The sequence below is a fragment of the Cricetulus griseus genome, chromosome 4 (assembly GCF_003668045.3).
Source record: "Cricetulus griseus strain 17A/GY chromosome 4, alternate assembly CriGri-PICRH-1.0, whole genome shotgun sequence".
NCBI lineage: Eukaryota > Metazoa > Chordata > Mammalia > Rodentia > Cricetidae > Cricetulus > Cricetulus griseus.
In genome coordinates this window covers 94,623,225-94,649,556 of record NC_048597.1, presented here as the reverse complement: position 1 = coordinate 94,649,556, position 26,332 = coordinate 94,623,225, and the positions used below count along the sequence as shown (strand labels likewise).

At 41.2% G+C, this 26,332-nt stretch overlaps 1 protein-coding gene across 2 annotated transcripts in view; it reads right to left on the bottom strand.

Annotated features, from left to right (window-relative positions):
* The window catches only part of Sppl3 (signal peptide peptidase like 3), an 87,304-nt gene that overhangs the window by 31,510 nt on the left and 29,462 nt on the right, over nt 1–26,332 (bottom strand). The window contains exon 2 of one of the 2 annotated variants that reach the window (XM_027416032.2): nt 2,160–2,237. The exons of the other annotated variant lie outside the window; for it this stretch is intronic. Coding sequence (XP_027271833.1) covers nt 2,160–2,237 — 78 coding nt within the window. The remainder of the gene's footprint in view (nt 1–2,159; nt 2,238–26,332) is intronic. 2 annotated transcript variants of the gene reach the window in all.

Below are 26,332 nucleotides of genomic sequence, written 5' to 3'. Positions count from 1 at the left end.
AAAGAATCAGTATATAAAGGACCCTAACTTTCTAAGTGTATACAATTCTGTGAGTGTGTGTGTGTGTTCAAAGAAAAGCTAAGTTGTAACCCTAAAGATGGCTCAAGATGGCTCTTTTTGTTTTAAATTTCAAGGTTTTTTTTTTGTTTGTTTGTTTGTTTGTTGTTGTTGTTGAAAGTGTATCAGCGGAGAAAAAAAGATAACATATTAGGGGTAGAAATACAAAATATTGATAATATGATCACATTGGTAAGGTTCTAAATTGCCCTGGCTTCTCAGAAGTGATTAAAAACTGTGTCCTAGCTGGGCAATGGTGGCTCATGCTTTTAATCCCAGCATTCGGTAGGCAGAGGCAGACGGATCTCTGAGAGTTCAAGGCCAGCCTGGTCTAGAAGGTGAGTTCCAGGACATCAAGGGCAATGTAGACAGACTCTGTCTCAAAGTAAATACATACACAAATAAAAAGTGTGTCCTATTTTACTTTGCTGGAAAAAACATCACATCTAAAAGTGACTCAATGAAGGCAAGGGTTTATTTGGCTGGCACACCCCAATCACAGCCCATCACTGAGGGAAGAAAGAGCAGAACCACAAAGGAACACTGCTCACTGGCTTGCTCTCCATAGTTTGTACAGCTGTTTTCTTATACAACTCAGGATTGGGGTGGCACTGCCCATCCTACATCAATCATTAATTAGGAATATGCCCGCCACAGACTTGCCTACAGACCAATCTGATGGAGCAGTCATCTAAGAGAGGTTCCTCCTTCCCAGAGGATTCTAGCCTGTGTTGGCAAAAACAATACCACCAACACCAAACAAAAAAGCCAACCGCCCAGCAAAAGAACCTCTTAGACATCTTTGTGATTAAAACTGTACTTAGTGTATATATTATAGTAATACATCTTTCTTCTACAATGACTGTAATAAAGGACTGCAAGTCTATGATTTTAAAAAGTACTTATCAAAATCCAGATGTATTAAATCGTTCAAAATCCTTTTGCTGACATATTTATCATTCACACTGTTTCAAGTTCTTATCTTAAAAATTTCCCAAGCAGTCTTTACTTTCATGTTTCTATTCTGTGTGTATGTGTGTGCTGTGTCTTTGAGAGTGAAGCCATACATGTGCTGGTGCCCTCAGAGGCCAGGGAAGGTGCTGGACCCTTAGAAGGATCATGTGGAAGAATAGGGAGTGCTCTTGGCTGCTGAGCCACCTCTCCAGCCCGAAGCCTTCATTTTCAGTTGTGTCAGACACACAATGTTCTGAATCACACCCACTATAGTTCCTTCAATGGCAGACTATCCGAGAAGGGGGCATCTGTCTGGCTTCTTTATATTTTCTTCCTAGTTATATGGCTGAGTGCTAGGATGAGTATGTAGTCCTCAGGTCCAGTCTCAGCATTCCCAAAGGCAACAGGGAGAAGACTTGATAATGTCACCACACTCAACTCTGGTAACAGGGTGAATGAGTTACATGAAATGGTTTCTGAAGGTAAAAAAAAAAAAAAAAAAAAAAAAAAAAAAAAAAAAAAAAAAAAGTCTATTATTAGAATTTGTAGGGATCAACCTATGCCCATGCTTTTGCAGTAAGGAAAATCTAATTTCTGCAAAGACGCTAGTCATGAGACAGTCCTTCAGGATAAGAGGAGAGCTTTACTAGCTCCTTGAACACAGCTGTATTTTAGTGTACTTGATCCTTCTCTGTCTATTAAAGACCTTCGATTATACTGTGATTTGGAGTCAAGAGAAAAAAAAAAAAAACCTAACACTTCCTATTTATCATTCATTTTGCAGCATGTAATTTTTTTTTTTTTTTTTTTTTTTTTGTATTTTGAATTGTCTATCTAAAATTCTGATTCCTGTGATACCAGAATCACGGTCAACTCTCCCTGTAGTCTCCCCAATAAGCTCTGCTCTGCAGTGAGTCACAACCCGAAGACCTAGTTTTAAGTAATTAGTTTTACATATTTCCATTAATATGCTAAATTCATAAGCAAAAGCAAGACATGTTTAACATGACTGTTTAATAGCAGCCAACCAAAGAACAAATATTAGAATTACCTACTGGACCTCAACTCTTTACAAAACCCATTTCTCTCCACAGAGCAATGTTTCCTTTACATTGCAACTGATTATAACCCCATGGAGAATGTCTTACCTGAAACTACCATAGACTATAAGAAGAATGGATATCAGAAATGTCGACACTTGACTGGAATCCACCAAGGAATAGGCCCTAGAGAAATAAGAGGACAAACATTAACTCACATGCAGTAGGTGCTCAAGGAACTCACAGTCCTGTCTTTAAGAAGTGAGATGTAAATTAGCATTAGCAAAATAACAGCACTAAAACAAGACACGCTAGCTTACCACACTGACACTTCAGTGTTGTTAGCTAACATTCCTAGGATGTTAAAAGATAAATGATGTAAAACTTTCACCTCTATATGATTATATATAATATGTTTGCGACATCACTACCAACTAAACCTATTCCAATGAAAAAAATCTCGATGTTTAAACTTATAAGTTTACAATGAATAACCAATAATCCTTTTTGGTTTGAGTTAATGATGAGGTAAAGACCACATCTCTCCTCGATTCCTTTTCTCATTTCCTAATGTCTGATTATTGCCATCTGGATGTGGTACAGAGGGTCTGAAACTAGTTACTATTTTGTACTTTATACACGATTATCTAAGGAAATGGACACCTTCCTGATGGCTGCTTCTCTAACGATGTGGATGGATGGAAGCGCTGCAATTCCACACCCTCCACCTGCCAACACCTTATCTCCCATGCTCAACTACTCAAAAATCCTGTTTTCAGGCATCTCCAGGAACTCACCATTCACACTACCTAGTCCTGGGTAAACAAGTGTCTTTATTACTTTTATTTTTTAATTCAACAAAAAGAGTCTCTCTATGTAGCCCTGACTGTCCTAGAACTCTCACTATTGTAGACCATGCTGGCCTCAAACTCAGGGATCCTCCTGCCTCTGCCTCCTGAGTGCTGGGACTAAAGGTGTGCACCAGCAGGTAAAGATTCTGTTGTGTTGGAGACTGAACTCAGTACATGATGTGCATTTGAAATCAAGTGTTCTACCATCCGGCAGCATCCCCAGCCCACTGATTACTAATTCTGACAATATTTAATGGTCCCTTGGACCCTTGGTCCTTGCCTCAATGCCTTTTCTACAGGAATGAAAATGAATGAGCTCGCACTCTCTCTCCCTCTCCTCAACCTAAGTGAATGCAATTATCAGCAGTGCTGCAGAGGAGAAAGAACAGACACACACTGCATGTGTGGGTTGGGGTGGTGACTGAGAACCAGGAGATGAGGATCTGGAGGTGATTCTTCAGTTTCTACTGAGCATCTGGGTTGTGCTAGTCAGAAAAAGAGCAAAGCAACAAAGGAGGGGGAGTCATAGTGAAGTTCGAGTACGCTGACAGTGAGCTGTAGAGGTACAGGGCCCACAGCTGCTCTATGCTGGAAGCTTACTGGCTTCCTCATAAGTGAAGTCTCGGGTGTGGGTGTCTTAGCAGTGGAAGAGGCCAGAGAAGGTGGTGGCCTGAGAACCCTCCAAGTCTGAACACTGCTGGAAAGAAAACCAAAATGGAGAAAGAAGGAACCAAGGAATCAAGGAACTTTAATGAAGCAGCAGGGTTGGACTGCGCTGAGCACAATCCTGTGGCCATTCAGGCTGGCTACCCAACCTCTTTCATGTCATTTTCCCATCTGCAAACTGGGGATATCAGCAGCACTCTACAGAGCTGTCAGTGGGTAAGATGAGCAGGTTATAGAGTGTAGCAGTTACTCAATCCATCTGTGTCACATGGGTTGGTAACCTTGGCAAAGAGTGCTCTAATGGAATGATAAGTATCAAACAGGAACCGGTAAGAAATTCAAGTAAAAAAAAAAAAAAAAAAAGAGGTAAGACTGTGTGTCATTTTAAAAAATGCAGTTTTATAAAGATGGGAGACACTCCACCCTTTCTACATGTTGACTGTACTTACTAGTCAAGAGGGAAAGGCTACATGACCTCTGATCTTTAGATGGATATGGTAGTACACACTTGCAACCCCAGCATCACTTCAGATGTGGAAGTTCGAGGACCCGAGAACCATCATCCTTAACTACAGAGTGAAGTCTGATCTACAGGAGATGCTCCCAATGCCAGGCCCCTACTTTTAGTTTAAAGATATCCAATACAACTTTATGTCAAGGCACTGGGGTCCATAGTCAGTGTATCTTTAGAAATCATCATTACATTTATTTATTTACTTACTTTTGTGTGTATTTATACACACAGGTATGTGAGAACCTCAGGGTTCAACTTTTTCCCTCTGCTATGTGGGCTCTGGGGATCAACTCTGGTTGTCCTTTATCAGTAGTCAGCACCTTTCTTTACCTGCTGAGCTATCCAGCCAGCCCCCACAATCAGTTTCTGCAGTAGCTACACAGGTATCTATCAAGTACTTATGGGTGTATTTAAACAAACAATTTAGTTGTAAGTTCACAAGGCTTAGATGGCTCCAACCTTAAGGAAATCAAACTCTGATAGCTGTGACCCAATCAGAAGCTGCCAAATAATGTCTAACTGTGACTTTCTACTTTAACCAATCAAAAAACCATTTTTTTTATTTATTCTTTGTCTTGCTTTTGGAAACACCTATTTAAACCAGACCTGGTGACTCATGCCTTTAATCCCAGCACTTGGGAGGGAGGCAGGAAGGTCAGAAGTTTAAGGTCATCTTTAGTTACCTAGAGAATTCAATGTCAACCTAGGCTAGAAAATGTCTCAAAGGTATTTGTTTTTGAGAGAAAAGTCTAGGCATCCCTGGCTGCTCTGGAACTCCTCATGTAGACCTCCCTGCCTACCTGAACTGTCATCAGATTAAATGAGAAGTTAACAGACCTAAGTCTACCCTTTGATAAGTAAAATACCCATTTTTAAAATATAAAATGCTCCAAGAAAAAAAAAAAAAAAAAAGACAGACCAAAACCATAACAACAAGCCAGGCATTGGTAGCGTACACCTTTAATCCCAGCACTCAGGAGGGAGAGGCAGATTCGAGTTTGAGACCAGCCTGGTCTACAAGAGCTAATTTCAGGACAGTCTCCAAAGTCACAGAGAAACCCTGTCTCGAAAAAAAAAAAAAAAAAAAAAACAAAACCAAAAACAAAAAAAAACAAAACCAAAACAAAACAAAACCATAACAACAACAAAAACTAGGGGGAAATAATTATTTTGGAATAGCAAGTATAGAATTTTATTAGTCTTCCACTTTTTGCATATATTTGAAATTTTCAATAATAAATTTTTTGTTTTGTTTTGTTTTAGAGTCATGGCTGAGAAGATGATTTGGTGAGTAAAGGCATATGCAGCCAAGCCTAATATCCTGAGTTCAATCCCCATGTCCCCCAAGGTGGAAGGAAAGAACCTACTCCTCCAAGTTACCCTCTTACCGCCCACGTACATGGACTCACATAATAAAATTACAAAAGAAAAAGTCTATTTTTGTCATTGCCAGTTCTCTCTTCTTTCTTGTTGGGGACTGAACCCAGGACGCTGTACACAATAGGCAAGCACTCTGCTGAGATACACCATACCTCCTCTGGCAAAACCCAAGGCAAATTCTGAGATGGGCAACAATTTGAATATAATTAAAAGTATCAGGGTTGGCAAGACAGCTCAGCTGGTAAACTGGTGTTGGGACTCAAACTCAGGTCCCTTGAAAGAACAGTCTCCAATCCTGGTTGTTCTCCCCACCCCCATCCCTTATGGACAAAAAGTAGAATCGCTTCAAATCCTATTCCAGCTGACAGAGCATCGGCTCAGCACTTCAGAGAACTTGATACTTTTCCAGAGGATCTGGGTTGGGTTCCTAGCACCCAAAGGATGGCAGCAGGTCCAGGGGATCCCACATCTTCTGACCTCTGTGGGCACCTGGCACACATGTGGTGCACATACATAAAAGCAGACAAAACCCACATGCACATAAAACAAAAGTAAGTAAAATTATACAAATTCTGCTAGAGCAAACTGTTCTGTATTAAAGACCTGAGAGCTGTTTCCAGGTCGCAAAGTTGTTAGACTATGCATATGTGCAAAGTTCCTAAGAGTAGTCTAACTGTACCAAACTGCCTCCAGAGACGGTACACCACTTTACACTCAGAACAGGGATGGACTAAAATTCCTGTTTCCTCAAGCTCTGCCAAGGTCACCATGTTTGAAAACTGCTATGCCAGTATTATGACTTCCATTTGCACTGAATTTCTGATATAGTTACAATTGAAAATTTGGTTGAAAATGAGGTTAGACAACTGCTTGCATGACTTTTGCAGAAGGCATTTTGAAAAGCAATTTCAAAGTGTTCTCTTCCCTGACTAGATATATAACAAAGAGCTCTCCTCGGGGCTTACTTTTGGATGGTGGGTTACGGTAATGACTTGGCTTTTGTATTCTTGTTTTTTTGAGCCATACTGTCATTATTTAAAAGGTAATAATGACTCAGACAGGCAGACAGAATGAAGGGGAAAGGTAGGTAGCTCTGTCAAGAAAATGGGTGGGTGTTTGGGGAATTCTAGGAAATTTTGCCCAGCAACCTTACTCCACAGTGTCTTCCTGCCCTCCATCTCAGACTGTCAGAGCATTCCTGGAAATGTGTTGTACCTTGGGCCCTTGAGTCTGTTCCAAAGACTGTGAACATACATTAAAGACAGAACTATGCTGTTTTCTGAAATAAACAAATTCGTATGAAGTGCAACAATAAACTAAACACATACATTTAAAGCATGCTAAAATCAGCTTGGCCTACTATACTCTACACAGACAGGAAAACTTGGCCAGTGATGTCTCAATGCATGTCAGGTGCTGAGCTGAAACATCTGAGGGTCAACATAAGAAGCACGGATTCTCTAGCCATATCCTACCAGAAGTCCTTTAATATCTAAGACGTTGCTGTGTGTCCTAAGAACATCAGAACCATGCTGGACTTCAGTAACTCAGGCAGTTAGAATCTATTTCAAGCTGCTTTTACCAGTGAGTGTGTGTAACACTAAAAAGGCCTCCCAAGCCAAGTCACAGAGAGCAGACTCAGTCACGTGTCCCAAGCATCCATCTTGCCACAGTACAATGAAAGCATTCTTGTCCATCCACAAACCCCGTCCTTTCCTTCCTATTCCAACTCTGAAGACGTGCTGCCTCAGAGTTGGCTGTGTGACCATTTACACTCCTAAAACGGAGGACTCCTAAGTTAAGCTTTTATTTGGGCAAGTTGTGGTTTATGATATTTACTATATTAGAAATTGAGTAACTTGAGTCTATAAACCTGTAAGTAGAATACTTGGGAGGTGGAGGCGGAAGTTTAGGACCAGCCTAGACTACCTGATGCTATCTCAAAGCAAAACAAAACAAAAAAAACCCAAGGAATTGAGAAGTTTAAAATATTCACTGATTAATTTTCTTAAAATGAAATTACTGTATGTGAGCACCTTAAAGGGAAAAAATATTTTCTGAAAAACACAAAACAGACAAGGGCCTTTTTGTACATCTTTGTAAGCTTCCTCGGTGTCTGACCTGGAGCACAGCTCGATTCTCTGTGTACTTTACACTTCACCTATTGCCACGATGCCAACAGCCAAAACTCAGGCATGCAGCTGTAGAAGAGGGGGGTGTTTAAACAGCTTTTTCAAATAATGAGGGTGGGGTAGTTTTCTCTGATGCTCATGGGGTAATTTGTTGGTTTTTTATTTTTTTAAGACAGGGTCTCACTATCCACTTTAGCCTAGCCTTGAAATCATGATCCTCCTGCTTTGGCTTCTGGGATTGCAGGCATGAGCTACTGCACTTGACTAGAGTAATTTTCTTAGAGGTGAGATTTGAAATGCTGTCTATAGAATAGCCACAATAACAAGAATAGGTTACATCGGAAATGGATGGCCTATTTTGCACCCTGGGTGATCTTTTTATCCATGGAAGGTTTTGTAATGTGATGCAAGCAGTAAGCTGCTGGTGCATTCAACTGATACACTTCTTCTAAAAGTTGTTCAAGTTTCCTTACACAATATTTGGAAATTCCTATCTGTTAATGTCATTCCTGAAGCTTGTGGCAGTACATAAAAACCCCCAAATCTCTAATTTCTATTTGAAAGCTCAAATTTTACCATTAGCAAGACTTATTTTGCTTTGAGTAACTGACATGTAAGTTTGACTAACTTTAGTCTGTTTACCATATTCTTACAAGTAAAACTGGCATCCTCCCCCTAAAGAACAGCAGTGTCTACCCCAGCTAGTGTGTCAAACAGCTACACAGGTACTTTGCTAGAGATGAGTGATGACACCGTGTCATATGCACAGATGCTTGTGGGAACTTCCCATTTTCTCATTAAAATGTGTGCACAAGGATTGAGACTTAATTAAGGAATCTTTATCGTTTCAGCAAGAACATTCTAGGGTGAAACTGGCTTTAAAAACAAAAGTTGCACACCCACTGAACACCACCATGATGAGGAATATAGTGAGGTGCCACTGGGTTCACATGACCACAGTGGGTTTTTTTTAGGGGCCACTGGGTTGTGAACCACAGTGGAGCATCTCTGGTGGGTAGGTAACTACAAACAACACAGGCCATTGACACTTTACATTTCTTAGTACATTTGTTCATTTTGTGTGTATGTATGTATGCGTATATGTGGGAGGGCATGTGCCACAGTGTGGTATGAATATGAAGTCCAAGGACAACTTGCAGGAGTTGGTTTTCTCCTTCTACTATGTATGTCCTGGAGACAGAATTAATCAGAGGACCCAGGTCTGATTCCTAGCACCCACATAGCACATTTACAATTCTAGTTCCTGAGGATCCAGCACCATCTGCCCTCATGAGGCACAATGAATACCCATAAAATAGAGATATACAAGTGAGCAAATAACTCAGACACATTACAGTACAAGTCTAAACATAAATTTTAATGATAAAAAAAAAGGTTGTTGGGCATGACAGTAAGCACCTTTTCTGGTGAGGCATCTTTCAGCCCAAACATTTTGTTGTTTTGTTTTTTGAGACAGGGTTTCTCTGTGTAGACCTGGTTGTTCTGGAACTCACTTTGTAGATCAGGCTTGCCTCCAACTCAGAGATCTGCCTGCCTCTGCTTCCTGAGTGGGGTGGCCTGGCTAGCCTACCATTTTGACTCAAACAATTTGTCTACCATTATAATGCCCATAATAATTATTTCCCACATTTCCCCTCTTTTTTTTGGGGGGGGGGGAAATGCCAATATGGACCATGCCACTTAGTAACACTTTGGTCTAAAACCACAGAGAGCTCAAGTTAGTGCAAGTTCAGCCTGTAATGTCTGCACAATGACACACTTCTCAGAACAATTACACAATGTGTCTGTATTCTTAGCTTGACAGAATCAGTGTCTTATCAAATAAAAATTTAATAAATCATTTATGTGCCAAGTACAAAGAGTGAGTAAGAGCACTCAGGAGGGGCCTGATCTTGTAAGGACACATGATACAAAGCGGCAGAATGAAGTTTAGGGAGAAGGAAAGCACGATGGGATGGGATGGGATGGGATGGGATGGGATACCACATTTCAGGAAATCAGCAGACTACAGGCAATTGTTACATTCCATCAGACAAAGACAAGTCCAATCCCTTATGTACTGTTGAGGCTGCAACTTCAGCACTTCAAACACAGAATATTTGTGACAGACACCATATGGCTCAAAAAGCTCCAAATATTTACTATTTGAACATTTACAGAAAAAGTCTGCAGACACTGCTATGTCCTCTTGTTTTCTCAACAAGAACACCTGGCTAAGACAGCCAGTAAGTTAAAGGACAACCTACCTCTTCCTCCCCATGGATTAATTTTTACAGTGAGTACAATCTATTAGCATCCTAGAATCAGAACATAAAAGGACCGTGTGTGTGTGTGTGTGTGTGTGTGTGTGGAGAGAGAGAGAGAGAGAGAGAGAGAGAGAGAGAGAGAGAGAGCTAGCAGCATCCTAGAGTCAGACCATAAGAGAGTGTTGCCAAGTTTCAAAAATATCACCATCCCTTCATAAGTATCAAACAATTATCATTTTTATATCTTACATTATCAAGTAGGACTACCAAACATTTCTTGGAAGGAACATACACAAAGTACACTATATGTTAACAGCTGCATTTACAAGACTAACATGACAAAAAAAGATTACTTCCATCAATCATACCAATGACTGAGCAAATTCAGATGAATAAAAAAAAAGTGTAGTCTCCAAGGCAACAGAGATGAACTAGAGTTGGTTTATATAAGTTCTTTATCGGTAGCCTGAAGAAGGTAAGAATGAATCCGCAGAGCAGAAGACCACACATGAAGGTCCTTGTTACGACTTCAGCTCTTCTCTGTGATGACGCTCTGCTTCCTCAGGTTACAGCTGCAAAGCCATGTGAATTTTAATTGTGATGTGAGCCTATATCCAGCAACACAGCTAAAGACTGTCCTACACCGACAACAACAGACATATGGCAAGGAAAAATTTGGGGAATTGGTTTCCACAGACAAGTAAATGAAAACCGGAAGAACACGGCTTACACATTACACTATTTAAATGATTTATTTACAGGGGGAAAAAAAGCAGTTTTTGTGCCGTTATTCAAGACTGTTTTAGAACTTGACCAGAATAAATCTTAAAAACGTGCAGAAATTTGTATTAGTCAGGGTTCTCTAGAGGAAAAAAACTGTTAGAATGAATCTATAACAATATATAAAAAGGGATTTATACGAATAGCTTACAGACCGGCACAATTCTTCACAGACCTTGAAAGAACAACACTCAACTTTATATGGAGAAACAAAATATCCAGGATAGCCAAAACAACCCTGTACAATAAAGGAACTTCCAGAGGCATCACCATCCCTGACTGCAAGTTCTATTATGGAGCTATAGTCCTGAAAACAGCTTGGTATTGGCATAAAAATAGACAGACCAATGGAATAGAATTGAAAACCCTGATATTAATCCAGACACCTACGAACACATGATTTTTGACAAAGAAGCTAAAGTTATACAATGGAAAAAAAGAAAGCATCTTCAACAAATGGTGCTGGCATAACTGGATGCTGGCATTAGAAGATGTCTATCGCCATGCACAAAACTCCAAATGGATCAAAGACCTCAACTTAAATCCAGCCACACTGTACCTCTTAGAAGAGAAAGTGGGAAATACTCTTGAACGAACTGGTACAGGAGACCGCTTCCTGAACATAACACCAGTAGCACAGACACTGAGATCGACAATGAATAAATGGGACTTCCTGAAACTGAGAAGCTTCTGTAAGGCAAAGGACACAGTCAACAAGACAAAACGACAGCCCACAGAATGGGAAAAGATATTCACCAACCCCACATCTGACAGAGGGCTGATCTCCAAAATTTACAAAGAACTCAAGAAGCTAGTTTCCAAAACACCAAATAATCCAATTAAAAAGTGGGGTACAGAACTAAATAGAGAATTCTCAATAAGAGACTAAAATGGCTGATAGACACTTAATAAAGTGCTCAACATCCTTAGCCATCAGGGAAATGCAAATCAAAACAACTCTGAGATACCATCTTACTCCTGTCAGAATGGCTAAAATCAAAAACACCAATGACAGTTTATGCTGGAGAGGATGTGGAGAAAGGGGAACACTCCTCCACTGCTGATGGGAGTGCCAACTTGTACAGCCACTTTGGAAATCAGTATGGCAATTCCTCAGGAAAATGGGAATCAGACTACCACAAGATCCAGCAATTCTACTCCTAGGCATATACCCCAAAGCAGCACATTCATATAACAAGGACATCTGTTGAACCATGTTCATAGCAGCATTATTTGTAATATCCAGAACCTAGAAGCAACCTAGATGCCCCTCAACTGAAGAATGGATAGAGAAAATGTGGTACATTTACACAATGGAGTACTACTCAGTGGGGGGGGAAACAATGGAATCTTGAAATTCACAGGCAAATGGATGGAACTAGAAGAAACCATTCTGAGCGAGGTAACCCAGTCACAAAAAGACAAACATGGTATGTACTCACTCATATATGGATTTTAGACATAGAGCAAAGATTACCAGCCTACAAATCCACACCACCAGAGAAGCTAGGAAACAAGGAAGACCCTTAAAGAGACATACATGGTCCCCCAGAGAAGGGGAAGGGACAAGATCTTCTAAGCAAATTGGGAGCATGGGGGAAGGGGAGAGGGAGCTAGGAGAATGAGAAGGGGAGAAGAGGAGGGAAGAGGAGGACATGAGGGAGCAGGGAGGTTGAGTCGGGGGAAGAATAGAGGAGAGCAAGATAAGAGATACCATAATAGAGGGAGCCATTATAGGTTTACAGAGAAATCAGGCACTAGGGAATGCCCAGAGATCTACAAGGATGACACCAACTAACAATCTAAGCAACAATGGAGAGGCTCCCTTAAAAGCCCTTCTCTGATAATGAGATTGACTACCTTATATGCCATCCCAGAGCCTTCATCCAGCAGCTGATGGAAGTAGAAGCACACACCCACAGCTAATTACTGAACCGAACTGGAATCCAGTTGCAGAGAAGGAGGGGTGATGAGCAAAGGGGTCAAGACCAGGCTGTAGAAACCCACAGAAACAGCTGACCTGAACAAGGGGGAGCTCATGGACCCCAGACTGATAGCTGGGAAACCAGCATAGGACTGATCCAGACCCCATAAATGTAGGAGGAGGCCTCAAAAATCTATGGGGCTTCTGGTAGTGGATCAGTATTTATCCCTAGTATACGGATGGACTTTGGGAGCCCTCTCCACATAAAGGGATACTCTCTCAGCCTAGACAAATGGGGGAGGGCCTAGGCCCTATCCCAGAGGATATGACTGACTCTGAAGATTTCCCCATGGAAGGCCTCACCCTCCCTAGGGAGCAGAAAGGGTATGGATCAATAGGGTATTAGTGGGGGACAGGGGAGGAAGGGAGGGAGAGGGAACTGAGATTGACATGTAAAACAATCTTGTTTCTAATTTAAATTTAAAAAATGGGGGAAAAAAGGAGATGCACCCCAGAAGCAAAAATAAATAAATTAAAAAAAAAAAAAGGGTTGCAGGCTGTGACCCAGCTAGTCCAACAATGCCTGTCTGTCCACCAATGGAAAGTCCAAAAATCCAGTAGTTGTTCAGTTCATGGGACTGGATGTCTCAGCAGGTCTTCAGTACATGAATCCTGACATGAAGGAATGGACAAGCAAGCAAAGAGGGCAAGCTTCCTTCTTCCATGCCTTTATACAGGCCAGACGGCATCTCCCAGAGTAAAGATGGGCCCTCCCACTTCACATGACTAATTAAAAAGACAAAAATCCCTCTCTCCAGATGTTGACAACCAAAAATAGACATCTCATATCATGACTGAAACTACTCCTGAGTGTCTCACACCCTCTCATAAAAAAATAATATAACCAAAAAAATAATATAACCTGGATATGCATGTTCCCAAAGAACTGAGAGCAGTAACTCAGATATATCAATTTCTGTAATTAGTGTCACACACAGCACCTCAATGGCAGAAGCCATCCACTGAGGTGTGAGTGGATGAGCATGGGTGGCACGCATGTCAGTTGGACTTAGGAAGGAGATCTGATCATGTAGGTTACCACATTCATGGATTTTGAAAACATGATGCTGAGTGACATAACCATGTGCAAAAGAATTAAGATTTATTTCATTCACATAAAGGATCTAAAACAGGATCAAATTCATAGAAATAGGAAGACGAATTCAAGAAATTAGGATGGCTGGAGCAAAAGAGGTCAGGGAGTCACTGTTTGATGTGTGCAGTTCTGAAGGAGGATGAAGAAACTGTGGATATGGCTAACTGTGATACCTATGGATAATAGCCACACCAAACATAACTGAATAGACTAGTGCCGCTGAATTATACCGATCAATAGCTAATATGGTAGGGTTGAAGTTTTGGCTCTTTGTAAATTGTATCACAATTTTTTTTAAATAAAAATGAAGGGAGTTTACAAAATCACTTCTCTTACAACCAGTGGCATAACTGGCTTTTACCATTAAGTCTTGTTTTTTTGTTTGTTTGTTTGTGGTTTTCCCTGAGACAGGATTTCTCTGTGTAGTCCTGGCTGTCCTGAAACTCACTTTGTAGAACAGGCTGGACTTGAACTCAGAGATCCACCTGCCTCTGCCTCCTGAGTGCTAGGATCAAAGGTGTGTGTCATCACTGTAAACAGCCAGTCCCACAGCCATTCAGTTCCAAATAAACACACAGAGGCTTATATTAATTATAAACTGGCCTGTTGCTCAGTCTTATTACTAACTAGCTCTTATGACTTAAATTCATCCATGATTCTTATCTATGCTTAGCGCCATGTGGCTTGGTACTTCTTCTCAATAAGACATTCTCATCTTGCTTTCTCTGCTTCTGACTAGCAACTGCCTTTCCTCTTTCCCCAATATCCCTCATCTGGTCACCCTTCTTACAAGTAACAAATCTTTACAGAGTACAAGAGCACTGTCCCACAGCACCACCACCATTAAGTCTTACTAAAAGAATAGTCTGTGCCATTCAGTGACTTTAGAAACAAAGTCTAATTTGTTTATGAACATTCAATCAGTTCCAAAATCTAGACAGTAAGAAGGCAGTCACCTTCCTGGTGACAAATCTAGCCCTGCACAAGGCGGAAGGAGGTGAGTCATTAAAGTCTTGAAACTTCTACTGCTTGTCTGTTCTTTATCAAGATAATTAGAAAGTTGAAAAGGAGTGTGTCTCATGACCGGTTTTAGATATTGTTCCATTGCTGTGAAGATACACTATGACCAAGACAACGTAAAGAAGAAAAAATGTAATTGGGGGCTTACAGCTTCAGAGGGTTAGTCCTTTGTCATCATGTCGGAAAGTAGACAGGCATAGCACTGGGCAGCGAGCAGCAGCTGAAAACTATACATACTGATCTACAGACAGCAGGCAGAGAGAGCAAGACTGGGCCTGACATGGGCTTTTGAAAGCTCAAAGCCCATTCCCAATGACACACCTTCACCAACAAGGCCACACCTACTAATCCAAACAGTTCATCAATTGGGGATTAAGCATACTAACATATGAGCCTATGGGGACCACTCTCACTCAGTCTACAACAAACACCAAACAAGGGAAGTGTCCGAGGGACTGAATTTCAGTAAAGCCACCTGCATTTACTATGGTCACCTCTAATTCATCAGATCTAAAACCAAACAGATCTGCCTCCTCGTAGGAGCCATCATCTTCCACGAACTCCAATGGGTAAACTGTTTTTATGCACCCTGCATGCATGACTAAGCATCAAGCAATGCAACTGAGCTAGAGAAGAGAGCAAGGGAGCACAGGTGCCAGAGACCATGAGGAAGATCAATGCCCACCAGCGACTAAGGAAGAGCATTCCCTCCATGGGCACGAGACAGGAAATGAGAGAAAAGGCAGATGGGTGACAAAGGCCAGCTCGGAAAGGAGATGCGGTGCATGTTGTATGCTGAGCACATCCCCCACTCTAGACCCTCCTCCTCCTTCCAATCAGGCACCCTTTCTGTCAGACATTTTCATAAATCTCCATTTGATACATGTACACATTTCACATGACTATATAAAATCCATGAAATACAAATGAGGAGAAAACTATCAGTTTTTATCTTTCTAGACTGGCTTAATTTGTTCACTGTGACTACCTCCAATTTCACCAATTGTCCTGCACATGACATAACTTGAAAATGTAATGTACACACCCATAAAAACGCACATACCTACATACATGAGTTCTAAAAGCCTAAAGTATTAATTTTAAATGGTGTGTGTGTGTGTGTGTGTGTGTGTGTGTGATTTGTGCTGGTGTCCTTGAAGAGGTATTCCTCCTGGATCTGTATGATGTGGGTGAGCAATGGAGAGCTGTATGATGCGGGTGCTGGGGAAAAAAAAAAAACCCATGTTTTCTGTAAGAGCAGCACAGGTTCTTAATGCAAAGCTCCTAACAGCCCTAAGCTCTACAGTCTGTTTTGGTTTTTGAGACAGGGTTTCTCTGTGTAGCTCTGGCTGTCCTGGAACTCACTCTGTAGACTAGGCTGGCATCTGCTTGCGGAGATCGCCTGCTCTGCTTCCTGAGTGCTGGGATTAAAGGCATATGCGACCACTGCCCAGTTGTCAGGTTTTAACTTTTGATTTTGTTTTCCTTTTTTGAGACAGGCTGGCCCCTAATTTCTCATGCAGCTGAGGATGACCTTGAGCCTCTCAACCCTCCTGTCTCTGGAGTGCTGGGATTGCAGTGTGCAGCACCTCCCAGCTTAATAGGGCCTTTTATTATAGACTCACTTAGATAAATCCAAGACCAAGGATGTTGAGGGCTGACTTGAGAATCTAATGGTGTTCTAATCCTACTATGTTAAATGTGGCTAACAATCAAGTCCACATTCATTAGTGGAAGGTATAGACAGTGCAGCACTCAAAAACTACTAAAGAGCTTTGTCGTCATCACTGTCCCCTGATATTACATGTTTATATTAAGTTCATTTTTGAATCTCAAGTTTCCCTTGGCTTCACCACCTTCATTTGGAAAGCAACCCAACTTCTACCCTGAGCATCCACAACCGAAGCCACTGTAGAAAGAGGTGCAGTGTCTATTTTAAGGTACCCTGATCATACCAAGGACTGAATGACCACAAAGCACGGCAATAGTAAGGCAAAAATAAAGCTGACAATATGCAAACACTCAGCAAACTGCAATACCAGTCAAAGAATTATTTAAACTTTTTCAAGTATTTACTTAAATATCGTGGGGAGGGGATTGTGTGTGTATTTGTGGTGCTCTCTCCATCACACAGATGCTGAGATCAGATTCAGGGGAGGCAAGTGCTTTAACACACAGAGCTGTCTTGCTGACCCACTCACAGTGTTCTTAAACAATGATTCTCAAAGCAGATTCTCTAAGACAAATGTTTCCTAATTTCATTTTTTGGTGGGGGTGCTCACCCACACGTATGCCCAAGAAGGCCAACTTTGATGTCAGTGACTTCATCAATTCCTGCCCCCCTTGTTTTGAGAGTCTCTCTCCAACTGCTGTCCCAGCTAAATTAGCAGACCAGAAGTCTTGCTCACCTGTGTCTGAGCTCCCAGTGCTTTTATGTGGGGGTCTTCATTCTACCCACTGGGCTATCTCCAGTCTTTGATTTATGTTATTAACAGCAGTGATGGACAAATACATTTGGTAAATGCTAGAGTATTGGCCTTTTCTAGTAGAGTGCTCTTCAACATATACCACCCACAAATCTTCCCCTCATTTCCTCCTTTGTTTTCTTAAGAGAATCTAATAGATTTTGTATCCCAGAATATATACTTTGGGAAGCCTTTCTCCAAGAGAGTTATTTTCTAAAACCTAAAGCTAGAAAAAACTTCTGCCTCAAGCATTGAATACAAAATAACCACAGCAGCAGCAAATAATAATATTTAGGTATTTATTACGTGCAAGTAGCATTACACACAATTTAAATTTTGTTATTTATCATCCTATGAAATATGCAACAGAAGAAACACACAGATGAGTGAGACTGTTTACAAAGCCAGCATTGAGAGTCTGGACTCATTCATGTATCAGGATGAATCCAGAACACTGCTCAGCTATTGAGAGAAAACGGTTCTACATCCTTAGCAACAACAAAAATAATCAATACTTGTTCTTTCAGAGGTGTAACAACGGATCTGTGACAACAAGTGGTTAGCTGGGATGAAACCACTTTTATCTCTCTAAAGATTCAGATCAAGGGCAGGGTAGATGGCTCAATAGGTAAGAGTGCTTGCTCTGCAAACAAAAGCACCCGAGTTTTAATCTCCAGCATGCACATAACAAGCTAGGCATGGGTGTGTATGCTGTATGGAAACTGGCAGGTTCTGACACCTCCTGTCCAGCTGACCCAGCCAAAAAGGCAAGAATTTCCATTTCAGTAAGAGAACCTGTCTCAAGACAAAGCAGAGAATAGCAGCAGCAAAACATCTTCCCAAATTTCTGCATGCACACACAGCCCCACACACTCATATATGCACATACCTTCCCACACGCACAACACAAGATTCAGAATAAACAACTGCCATGTACAACAGTCAAAATGTGAGAATACAAATACAAAACCGGAAACTGGAAGAGGAGAGGCTCTAGGTAATCGTATGAACTTTCTAGTTAATTTTGACAAGAAGAGACATTCATAAAACGAATGCCAAAATTTAAAAATCACTCTAAGAAAAGATTGTTTTTGCTTGGTAGTTTTCAAGACTGCTGAATTTGAGTCTATAGCAGAAATGTCTGGGGCTGGAGAGATGGCTCAGCGGTTAAGAACTCTGAATTCAATTCCCAGCAACCACATGGTGGCTCACAACCACCTTGGATGAGATCTGGTGCCCTGTGCTGGCATGCAGGCAGAAGACTGCACACATAATAAGTAAAGAAAAATATTTATAAAAAAAAGAGATGTATGCAGAAGTCTTCCATTCTGGGAAGGAAGGAAGGAAGGAAGGAAGGAAGGAAGGAAGGAAGGAAGGAAGGTCTGCCAACCCTGAGAATATTTTCAGGGGAAAAGAGTCAAATGCTGGTAGAATTTGTATTTAGTACTTTAAAGGCTTGAGTTACATAGTTTCCAAACTTTATTTTAAGACAGGAACACCACAATATCCAAACAATCATTATATGGCCTCCCAAATACAATAAACACGAAGAAAATATTTTAAAAGGGGAGAAACTCTTTGGAAAGTATCTAAGCAACCAAACAAACCCTATGTGAAAGACCTATGAGACTAAGAAATCAAACTGCTGCCATGACAACAATAATAGCAAACACTACTTAGGACTACTAGACACTATACAAGCCACTTACATTTTGCTCACTTCATCTCAGCATCATCCTTTTGAGGAGGAACTTTTGCTATGAACTCCAGAGCTGATGCTCAGATGGAGGAGTAAGGCCCTTTGCCCCAGGACAGAAACCTGGGAGAGGCCTGGCATCTGGATGCCAACAGCCCAGCTCCACCAACAGTCTAGTTCCATTAACTCCAGATCTGGAGGCCAAGCCCTAACCAGCCATACTTCCTTCTCAGCTCTGGTATCTCCCCAACCTTACCTGGGACCAGTAAGTTGTATCATGAATCAGACTGTACTGCCTAGGGCAGGGGATATACCTTGGCAGTAAGGCTCTTGCCTAACATAGGTGAGATTCCTTAGTCCTCAGCACCACAAGAAAGAAAATGAAAAGTCAATCTGGTAGCAAATGCTGCAATGCCCCCATCAGATAAATTCTGGTAAGCATGGTGTGTTAACTCTTCCACTTGTATATAAAAACAAACAACGTAATTTAAAACTAAGCAGAAGCTGCAAACACACCCTTTGTTAAAGAGGAGAGAGCAATGGCAAGTAAGACATGGAGATGCTGAACCATCCATCATTCCTACCTAACCAACACAATGAACACCAAAACTTAAAGCGCTAATGATACTCTGTTAGAATGGGTCGAGTTAAAAGCAAAGAGAGAAAGAAAAATGCTCCAAACAAGTACTGATAAAGAAGCAGAACTTTAGAGATCCCATATGCTGTGGTGGGAATGCAGCATGATACACCCACATTAGTTTGGAAGTTTCAAATAGCATTAAAACCTTAACATACGACTTCCCAGGGCTGTGGAGATGGCTCAGCTGGCAAAGTGCTTGCGTGAAAACATGAGGACTTGACTTTGATCCGGAGCACTCACATGAAAATGCCAGGTGTGGGCTGGGTAAATGGCCTAATGGGTAAGAGCACCTGCTACTCTTCTGGGGCCAGAGTTCAGTGCCCAGCATTCACACCAGGAGGCTGACAACTTTCCTTAACACAGCTCCAGGGGGGCCCAATATCCTCTTCTGGCCTCCCTGTACAATTGTACCAGTGTACAAAGCCACAAAGAACACACGAACGCATGCACGCACGCACACAAGTAATTAAAAACAAAAACTTAAAAAATAAAAAACCTGTCAAGTCTGGTGGCACACACTTGTAATCCCAGCACTAGAGAGGTGGTGACAGAAGGATCAGTGGCCAGCCTGTTCTTTTTTTTTAAATTTATTTTTATTTAAATTAGAAACAAGCCTGCTCCTCATGGTAGGAACATAGCATGTTTATATTTTATGGCCAAACTATTTTGAATTTTGTTGTCTGGCCCTCAGTGCCCTGACTTCTCCCTTTGCAGGACCACAGCTCCCATCCTCTGGCTTCTGGTCCTTCCTGTTCTCCATCCTGGTTTCTTAAGTAGTTGGTTCTTCTCTTTAGTCTTTTCTTGACTCTCAACCTGTGGTCTCTGTCCCGCTCCTCCTCTCTGTGGCAGTTTCATATACGAATTTGCTTATTAAACAATTTGTTGCAAAAAAAAAAAAAAAGAAAAAGAAAGAAAGAAAAGAAAGAGACAAGCCTGCTTCACATGTCAATCCCAGCTCCCTCTCCCTCCTCTCCTCCCCCAGGCCCCTTCTGACCTCCCCATCCCCCCCTACCCAGGGAGGGTGAGGCCCTCCATGGGGGAATCTCCAAAGTCTGTTATATCATCCCAGGCAGGGCCTAGACCCTTCTCCATGTGTCCAGGCTGAGAAAGCATCCCTCCACATGGAATGGGCTCCCAAAGTCCATTCATACACCAGGGATAAATACTGGTCTACTACCAGAGATCCCATAGATTGCCTAGCCCTCCTCATTGTCACCCATGTTCAGAGGGGACTGGATCAGTCCCATGCTGGTCTCCCAGTCATTAGTCTGGGGTCCATGAGTTCCCCCTTGTTCAGGTCAGCTGTTTCTGTGGGTTTCTACAGCCTGGTCTTGACCCCTTTGCTCATTACTCCTCCCTTTCTGCAACTGGGCTCCAGGAGTTCAGATCAGTGTTTAGCTGTAGGTATCTGCCTCTGCTTATATAAGCCACTGGACAAAGGCTCTAGGGTGGCATATAAGGTAGTCATCAATCTCATTATCGGGGAAGGGCATTTAAGGTAGCCTTTCCACTATTGCTTAGATTGCCAGCTGGTGTCATCCTTGTAGATATCTGAATTCTCCCTAGTGCCAGATCTCTCTTCAAATCTATAATGGCTCCCTCTATAACAATTATAGCATAGTATAAGTTACATAAATATGGTTTCTCTTGAATCTTACTGTATTATGCTCACCACCCTTTTTACTGTGGGAAAATAAATCATGGAAAAAGAAAACTCCATCAAGAGAGCACTACTGTAAATGTCTGTGAAACTCATTATCAAAAAGGAAGGCAGGAAGGAAGTTCATAGTCAAGTAAATATTATTCTAAACTCAGGTTAAATACAAACTCAATACCAGGGCCATTGAGATGGCTCAGTAGATAAAAGCTGCCTGCTGCCAAGCCAAATGATCTAAGTTTGAATTCCTGTGCCCACACAGTGGAAGGAGAGAATCACCTCCTACAAGTTACTCTCTGACCTCCACACCTGTAAGGTGGGAGCATATCCATACTTTTACATACATAAATCACATATGCACACACGACAAGAAACAAACAAACAAATGATGGCTAGGGCTGTTTGTAGCTCAGTTGGTAGAGTACTTGCCTAATATTTACAAAGCTCTGGGCTCCATAGCTTGCAATACATAAATCCAGCAAGGGACATCTATAATCACAGAAGCATGAGGGAGACATAGGCAAAAAGATCACAAGTTCAAATCCACTACTGAGGCCAGGCTGGGACACATGAGAACTTGTTTCAGCATAGACACAGACACACAGACACACAGCACACAGACACACAGACACAGACACAGACACAGACACACACACACACACACACACACACACACACAGAGAGAGAGAGAGAGGAGAGAGAGAGAGAGAGAGAGAGAGAGAGACAGAGACAGAGAGAGAGAGACAGAGAGAGAGAGAGACAGAGAGAGAGAGAGACAGAGAGAGAGAGAGACAGACCAGACAGAGAGCTGCTAAAGAAGCGGACCTAAACCTTTGATCCCACTCTACTGTCACTTTCACAGCAAAATTACATTTAACATTTCATAGAAAAGTCTTGAGAAAATGCTTTCCTAGTTCCAATTACTTGCCTAAAAGTCTCTTTTCTTCTGTAGCCTCTTAAAATGTCTGTTTTGTGAAGCTAAAAACAGTATCCATAAATGCCTTACCTGAACAGTGCAATTTGTGTGATCTCCCAGTATTAGTGTCACAGAATCTGAAACTATGTCCACAGTCACACCCTCTATTTTAAGACCACAAGAAACAGCTGGCCTGGGGAAATGAGAGCAGTGAGTCATTCCTCACACCCTACCACCATCTGAAGCAATCATTTGTTCTGTAAAAACTACAGACACCTTGGGAATCCTCAACATAGTTGGTAATTTAACTATGGCAACCTGCCTTGTAAAAGAACTGCTTTATGTGAAGCAGTTGTTTGCAAAAGGAAGCTATGCAATCATCACATTCTATTTCTTACTTTTTATGGGATTTCAAACTAATTCACATTTAAAAAATGAAGATAATATTTGCATTTAACCACACAGTTCTCAATGCCATGTGATAATTATCCTTTTGACTAGCTAGAAAGAAATGGGAGACAAAAGCCGATCATGGAAAAAGTTAATAGTAATAAAGATACACTTGGTCCACATTTTAGCAACTTTGAAATTGAAGTCCATTTTAAAATTGGGCACCTTATTTTTCTTTAGTGGCATAAGAAGAATGGTTCATTTAAAATCAGTCTTCAATTAATTCAAACAAATGATGTTGAAATCATTCTTTTGAGCTCAGATTAGCTGCATTTCAGAGAATGTCTTAATTTTTCTCTGCATGGTCACTCAACTCAAGAATCAGCACCAACATCCTCACACTTATGGGTGACTTTACAGTCACTATGGAACAAGGCAACAGATTAACTTCTATCAAGTCAATTAAGCAGGCAGCCACCTACACAGCATTCCCCAAATACCCACTGTATAACTGCACTGTAACCTCTCTTGATTAACAAAGGACAAGACAAAAACAAAAGAAAACAACACAGCTATACAACATAGTTGAGACTGTAAGCTTCACTTCCACCTCTACTCTCTCCCTTCTTGGCAAAGAACCAACCCTAACTGTAGAGTAGGGGGATCTTGGATACTGACCCTAAGGCTCTGTGCATGCTAGGTGTTCTAGCACTCAGTCCAAATGATGTTTAAAATAACTTACTTTCCAAATTTGTCTGCAGTCACATGCATCAAGAAAGCGAAAATTTGACAATACCAAGATGGCATAGTAGAAATACTGTGTGGGATTTACAGGAAATCATAAAAGAAAATATGGCCTTCTCTTCTGCATATAGCATAAACTAAACCAGTCACCTTATCCCCATAAATGAGATCTAAAAAAAAAAAAAAAAAAAAAAAAAAAAGACGTGGTCAGAAAAAGATAGAGATATACAGTAAAGACAGATTCAGACGGAAAAAGAAAAACCTCTAAAATGGTATATAGTGTGTTAAAAAAATATATACGTAGACTTGGGATAGAAAAAAAAGGGGGGGGGGCAGAGAAAGTCCTTACAAAAGAAACCGAGTACCTTGGTATGGTACATGCCTTTAATCCCAGCACTTGAGAGGCAGAGGTATGTGGATCTCTGTGACTTCAAGGCCAGCCTGGTTTACAGAGTGAGTTCAAGAGCAGCCAGATGTTTCTCTTTTCTTATTTTTTCGAAGTCACTTGCTTGCACTTCCTGTTGACTCAGTTAATATTATTTCCTTCCTCTTGGGTCTCTGAGGGAGTTGAAGACTAAATAGTATAGTTAGTTTTCCTTGTTTACCAGAATCAGTAAAGAAACTCATTATAGATGTGTTAAGTAATAGGTTTAAAAGACATTAAAAGATAATTTGATAATGCAAATTAGAAAAGAAAGTAAATTAGGTTCAAGACTTTGGACTCACCAAGAAAGAATAGATAGATAATCGAGTATTTTCTTAAAATTTGTCAAATTTGTCAAAGTGGATTAGACATTGTTAATGAACTTATTGCCAGGTATATATTGTATATAGTTATTGTACTTACTGTATATAGTTTTTCTTATAACATTTTTTAAAAATTTTAGACAAAAAGGGGGGGTGGATATGTGGTAATATCTTGCTTGTACAAATAAAACCTGTCTGGGGGTCAGAGAATGGAGCTTGCCACTAGCTAACCATAGAGGTCTGTAGGTCTCTATAGACAGACAGGAAGTGAGGTAGCTGGGCAGACCAATTAAGAACTATGTTTACACAGCAGTGTTTCTACAGGCCCACCTTAGGGACAAAGCATGTCTTCGAATACTGCCATGGCTTGTATAATCTTTTGTGACTGCTTCCTCTCTCCTTGATCTGTGTGTGCATCTCCCCTCCTGAAAATGCTCCAGTCAAGACCATGAGTGGCTCCCAAGGCCAGTGCCCCTGTTGTTCCCAGTGTCCTCTCAGGAGTATTCTGCAGTTTCCAGACCCTGCACACCGGTTCCCCGCCTCAACTGCTGCTGCTCCTCAGTCACTCGAATGGCTTTCTCCTGGAATCTCCAGGACACTATGTCCCCCCATCCCCCACTTTTCAATCTACATTCTCCCTGATGACTTTAATCCAGTCCAGTGTTGTTTGCTTGCTTTGTGGCACTGGGAACCAAATATAGGGCCTTGTGCACTCCCTTTTGGTAAAGATGCCTTTGCCCTGACTGATAATCATGGTAGAATCTTCGGTATAAGTAGATCACCCACACCTCCAAACTTACCAGCTTCTTCCATCTCTATCACCACAACGAGAACCTTATTTCAACTCACTACCAGCCTATCCAGAGCTGTCTAGCACACGCTCCTAACTGGTCCATCAGCCATTCCTCTGTCACACCTTTTAACATCCCCAGTGGCTATCTGCTGTACTGTTAAAATCGAAGCTCTTAGACTGAGAAGAGACTCATGGGAGGAGTTGGGGAGGGGAAATTATGTAATGTAAGTTCAGAAATAAAAAAATTATAAAAGCAAACAAATCACTCATACACATAAGATATCTTTTTAAAATGTATAATAATAATAAATAATAATAAAATCTAAGCTCTTGCCTACCTCTCTGATCCCCAATTTTGTCCTTATTCTTGGCCTCCATCTCTCCCTCCCCAATCCTAATAAACATGGCTTGTCAGTTTCAGTTGTTTTTTTTTAAGTTCAAGTTAACAACATTATTGACTCATTCTATACAGACACACACACACAACACATTTCAAGTGCAATTATACACACCATGCGTGAATCTGATGGGATATGTCATCGACAACATCACACAACTCTCCATCAGGACTATTCCTTCTGCACACACATTGCTTCCTATGATCTCTTTTACCCAGACACCATTTCCCTCAAGCTACTCCAATCACTTTATCATACTGTTCTGTTCTAATCACCTGATTTTGTTTATATTTGCTTATGCCCAGCAGCAGCAGCAGTGCTCCCTGAGAACAGGGGCTTTGATGACATGTTCACTGTTATAATGAGAGTACTTATGACACTCTCCAGAGACACAGCATGAAATTGAGAAACACTACAGGGCCAGAGAGATGGCTCAGCGGTTAAGAGCACTGACTGTTCTTCCAGAGGTCCTGAGTTCAATTCCCAGCAACCACATGGTGGCTCACAACCACCATGAATGAGATCTGGTGCCCTCTGCTGGCATGCAGGCAGACATGATAGATAGATAGATAGATAGATAGATAGATAGATAGATAGATAGATAGATATAGATGAATGAATGAATAAATAAAATCCTTAAAAAAATGAGAAACACTACAAATGATGAGATAACTGAACTGTGGGGACACCAAGGGAATCAATACAAGTCTAATTTTACTAATTTATTACAAATATGTACAAGGGAAAGCACACCTGCTTAAGCATGTTAAGTTGTCAAAGGTATATGGTGAATTCCTCAAACATGTTTTAAACATTTAATGTGAATCGGTGTCTTACCTCACGTATGTATATACACACCATGTGTGTGCCTCGTAACTGTGGAGATTGGAAGAGGGTATCAAATCCCTTGGAACTGGAGTTACAGGTGGCTCCACCATATGGGTGCTGGGAACTAAAATTCAGGTCCTCTGCAACTGGTACTCTGAACTTCTGCACCATCTCTCCTGCCCTGTCTGTCTGTCTGTCTGTCTGTCTGTCTGTCTGTCTGTTTATTTTTTGAGACAGGGTTTCACTGTGTAGCCCTGGCTGTCTTGAAACTTGGTCCACCTGCCACTGCCTTCTGAGTGCTAGGACTAAAGGCCTGC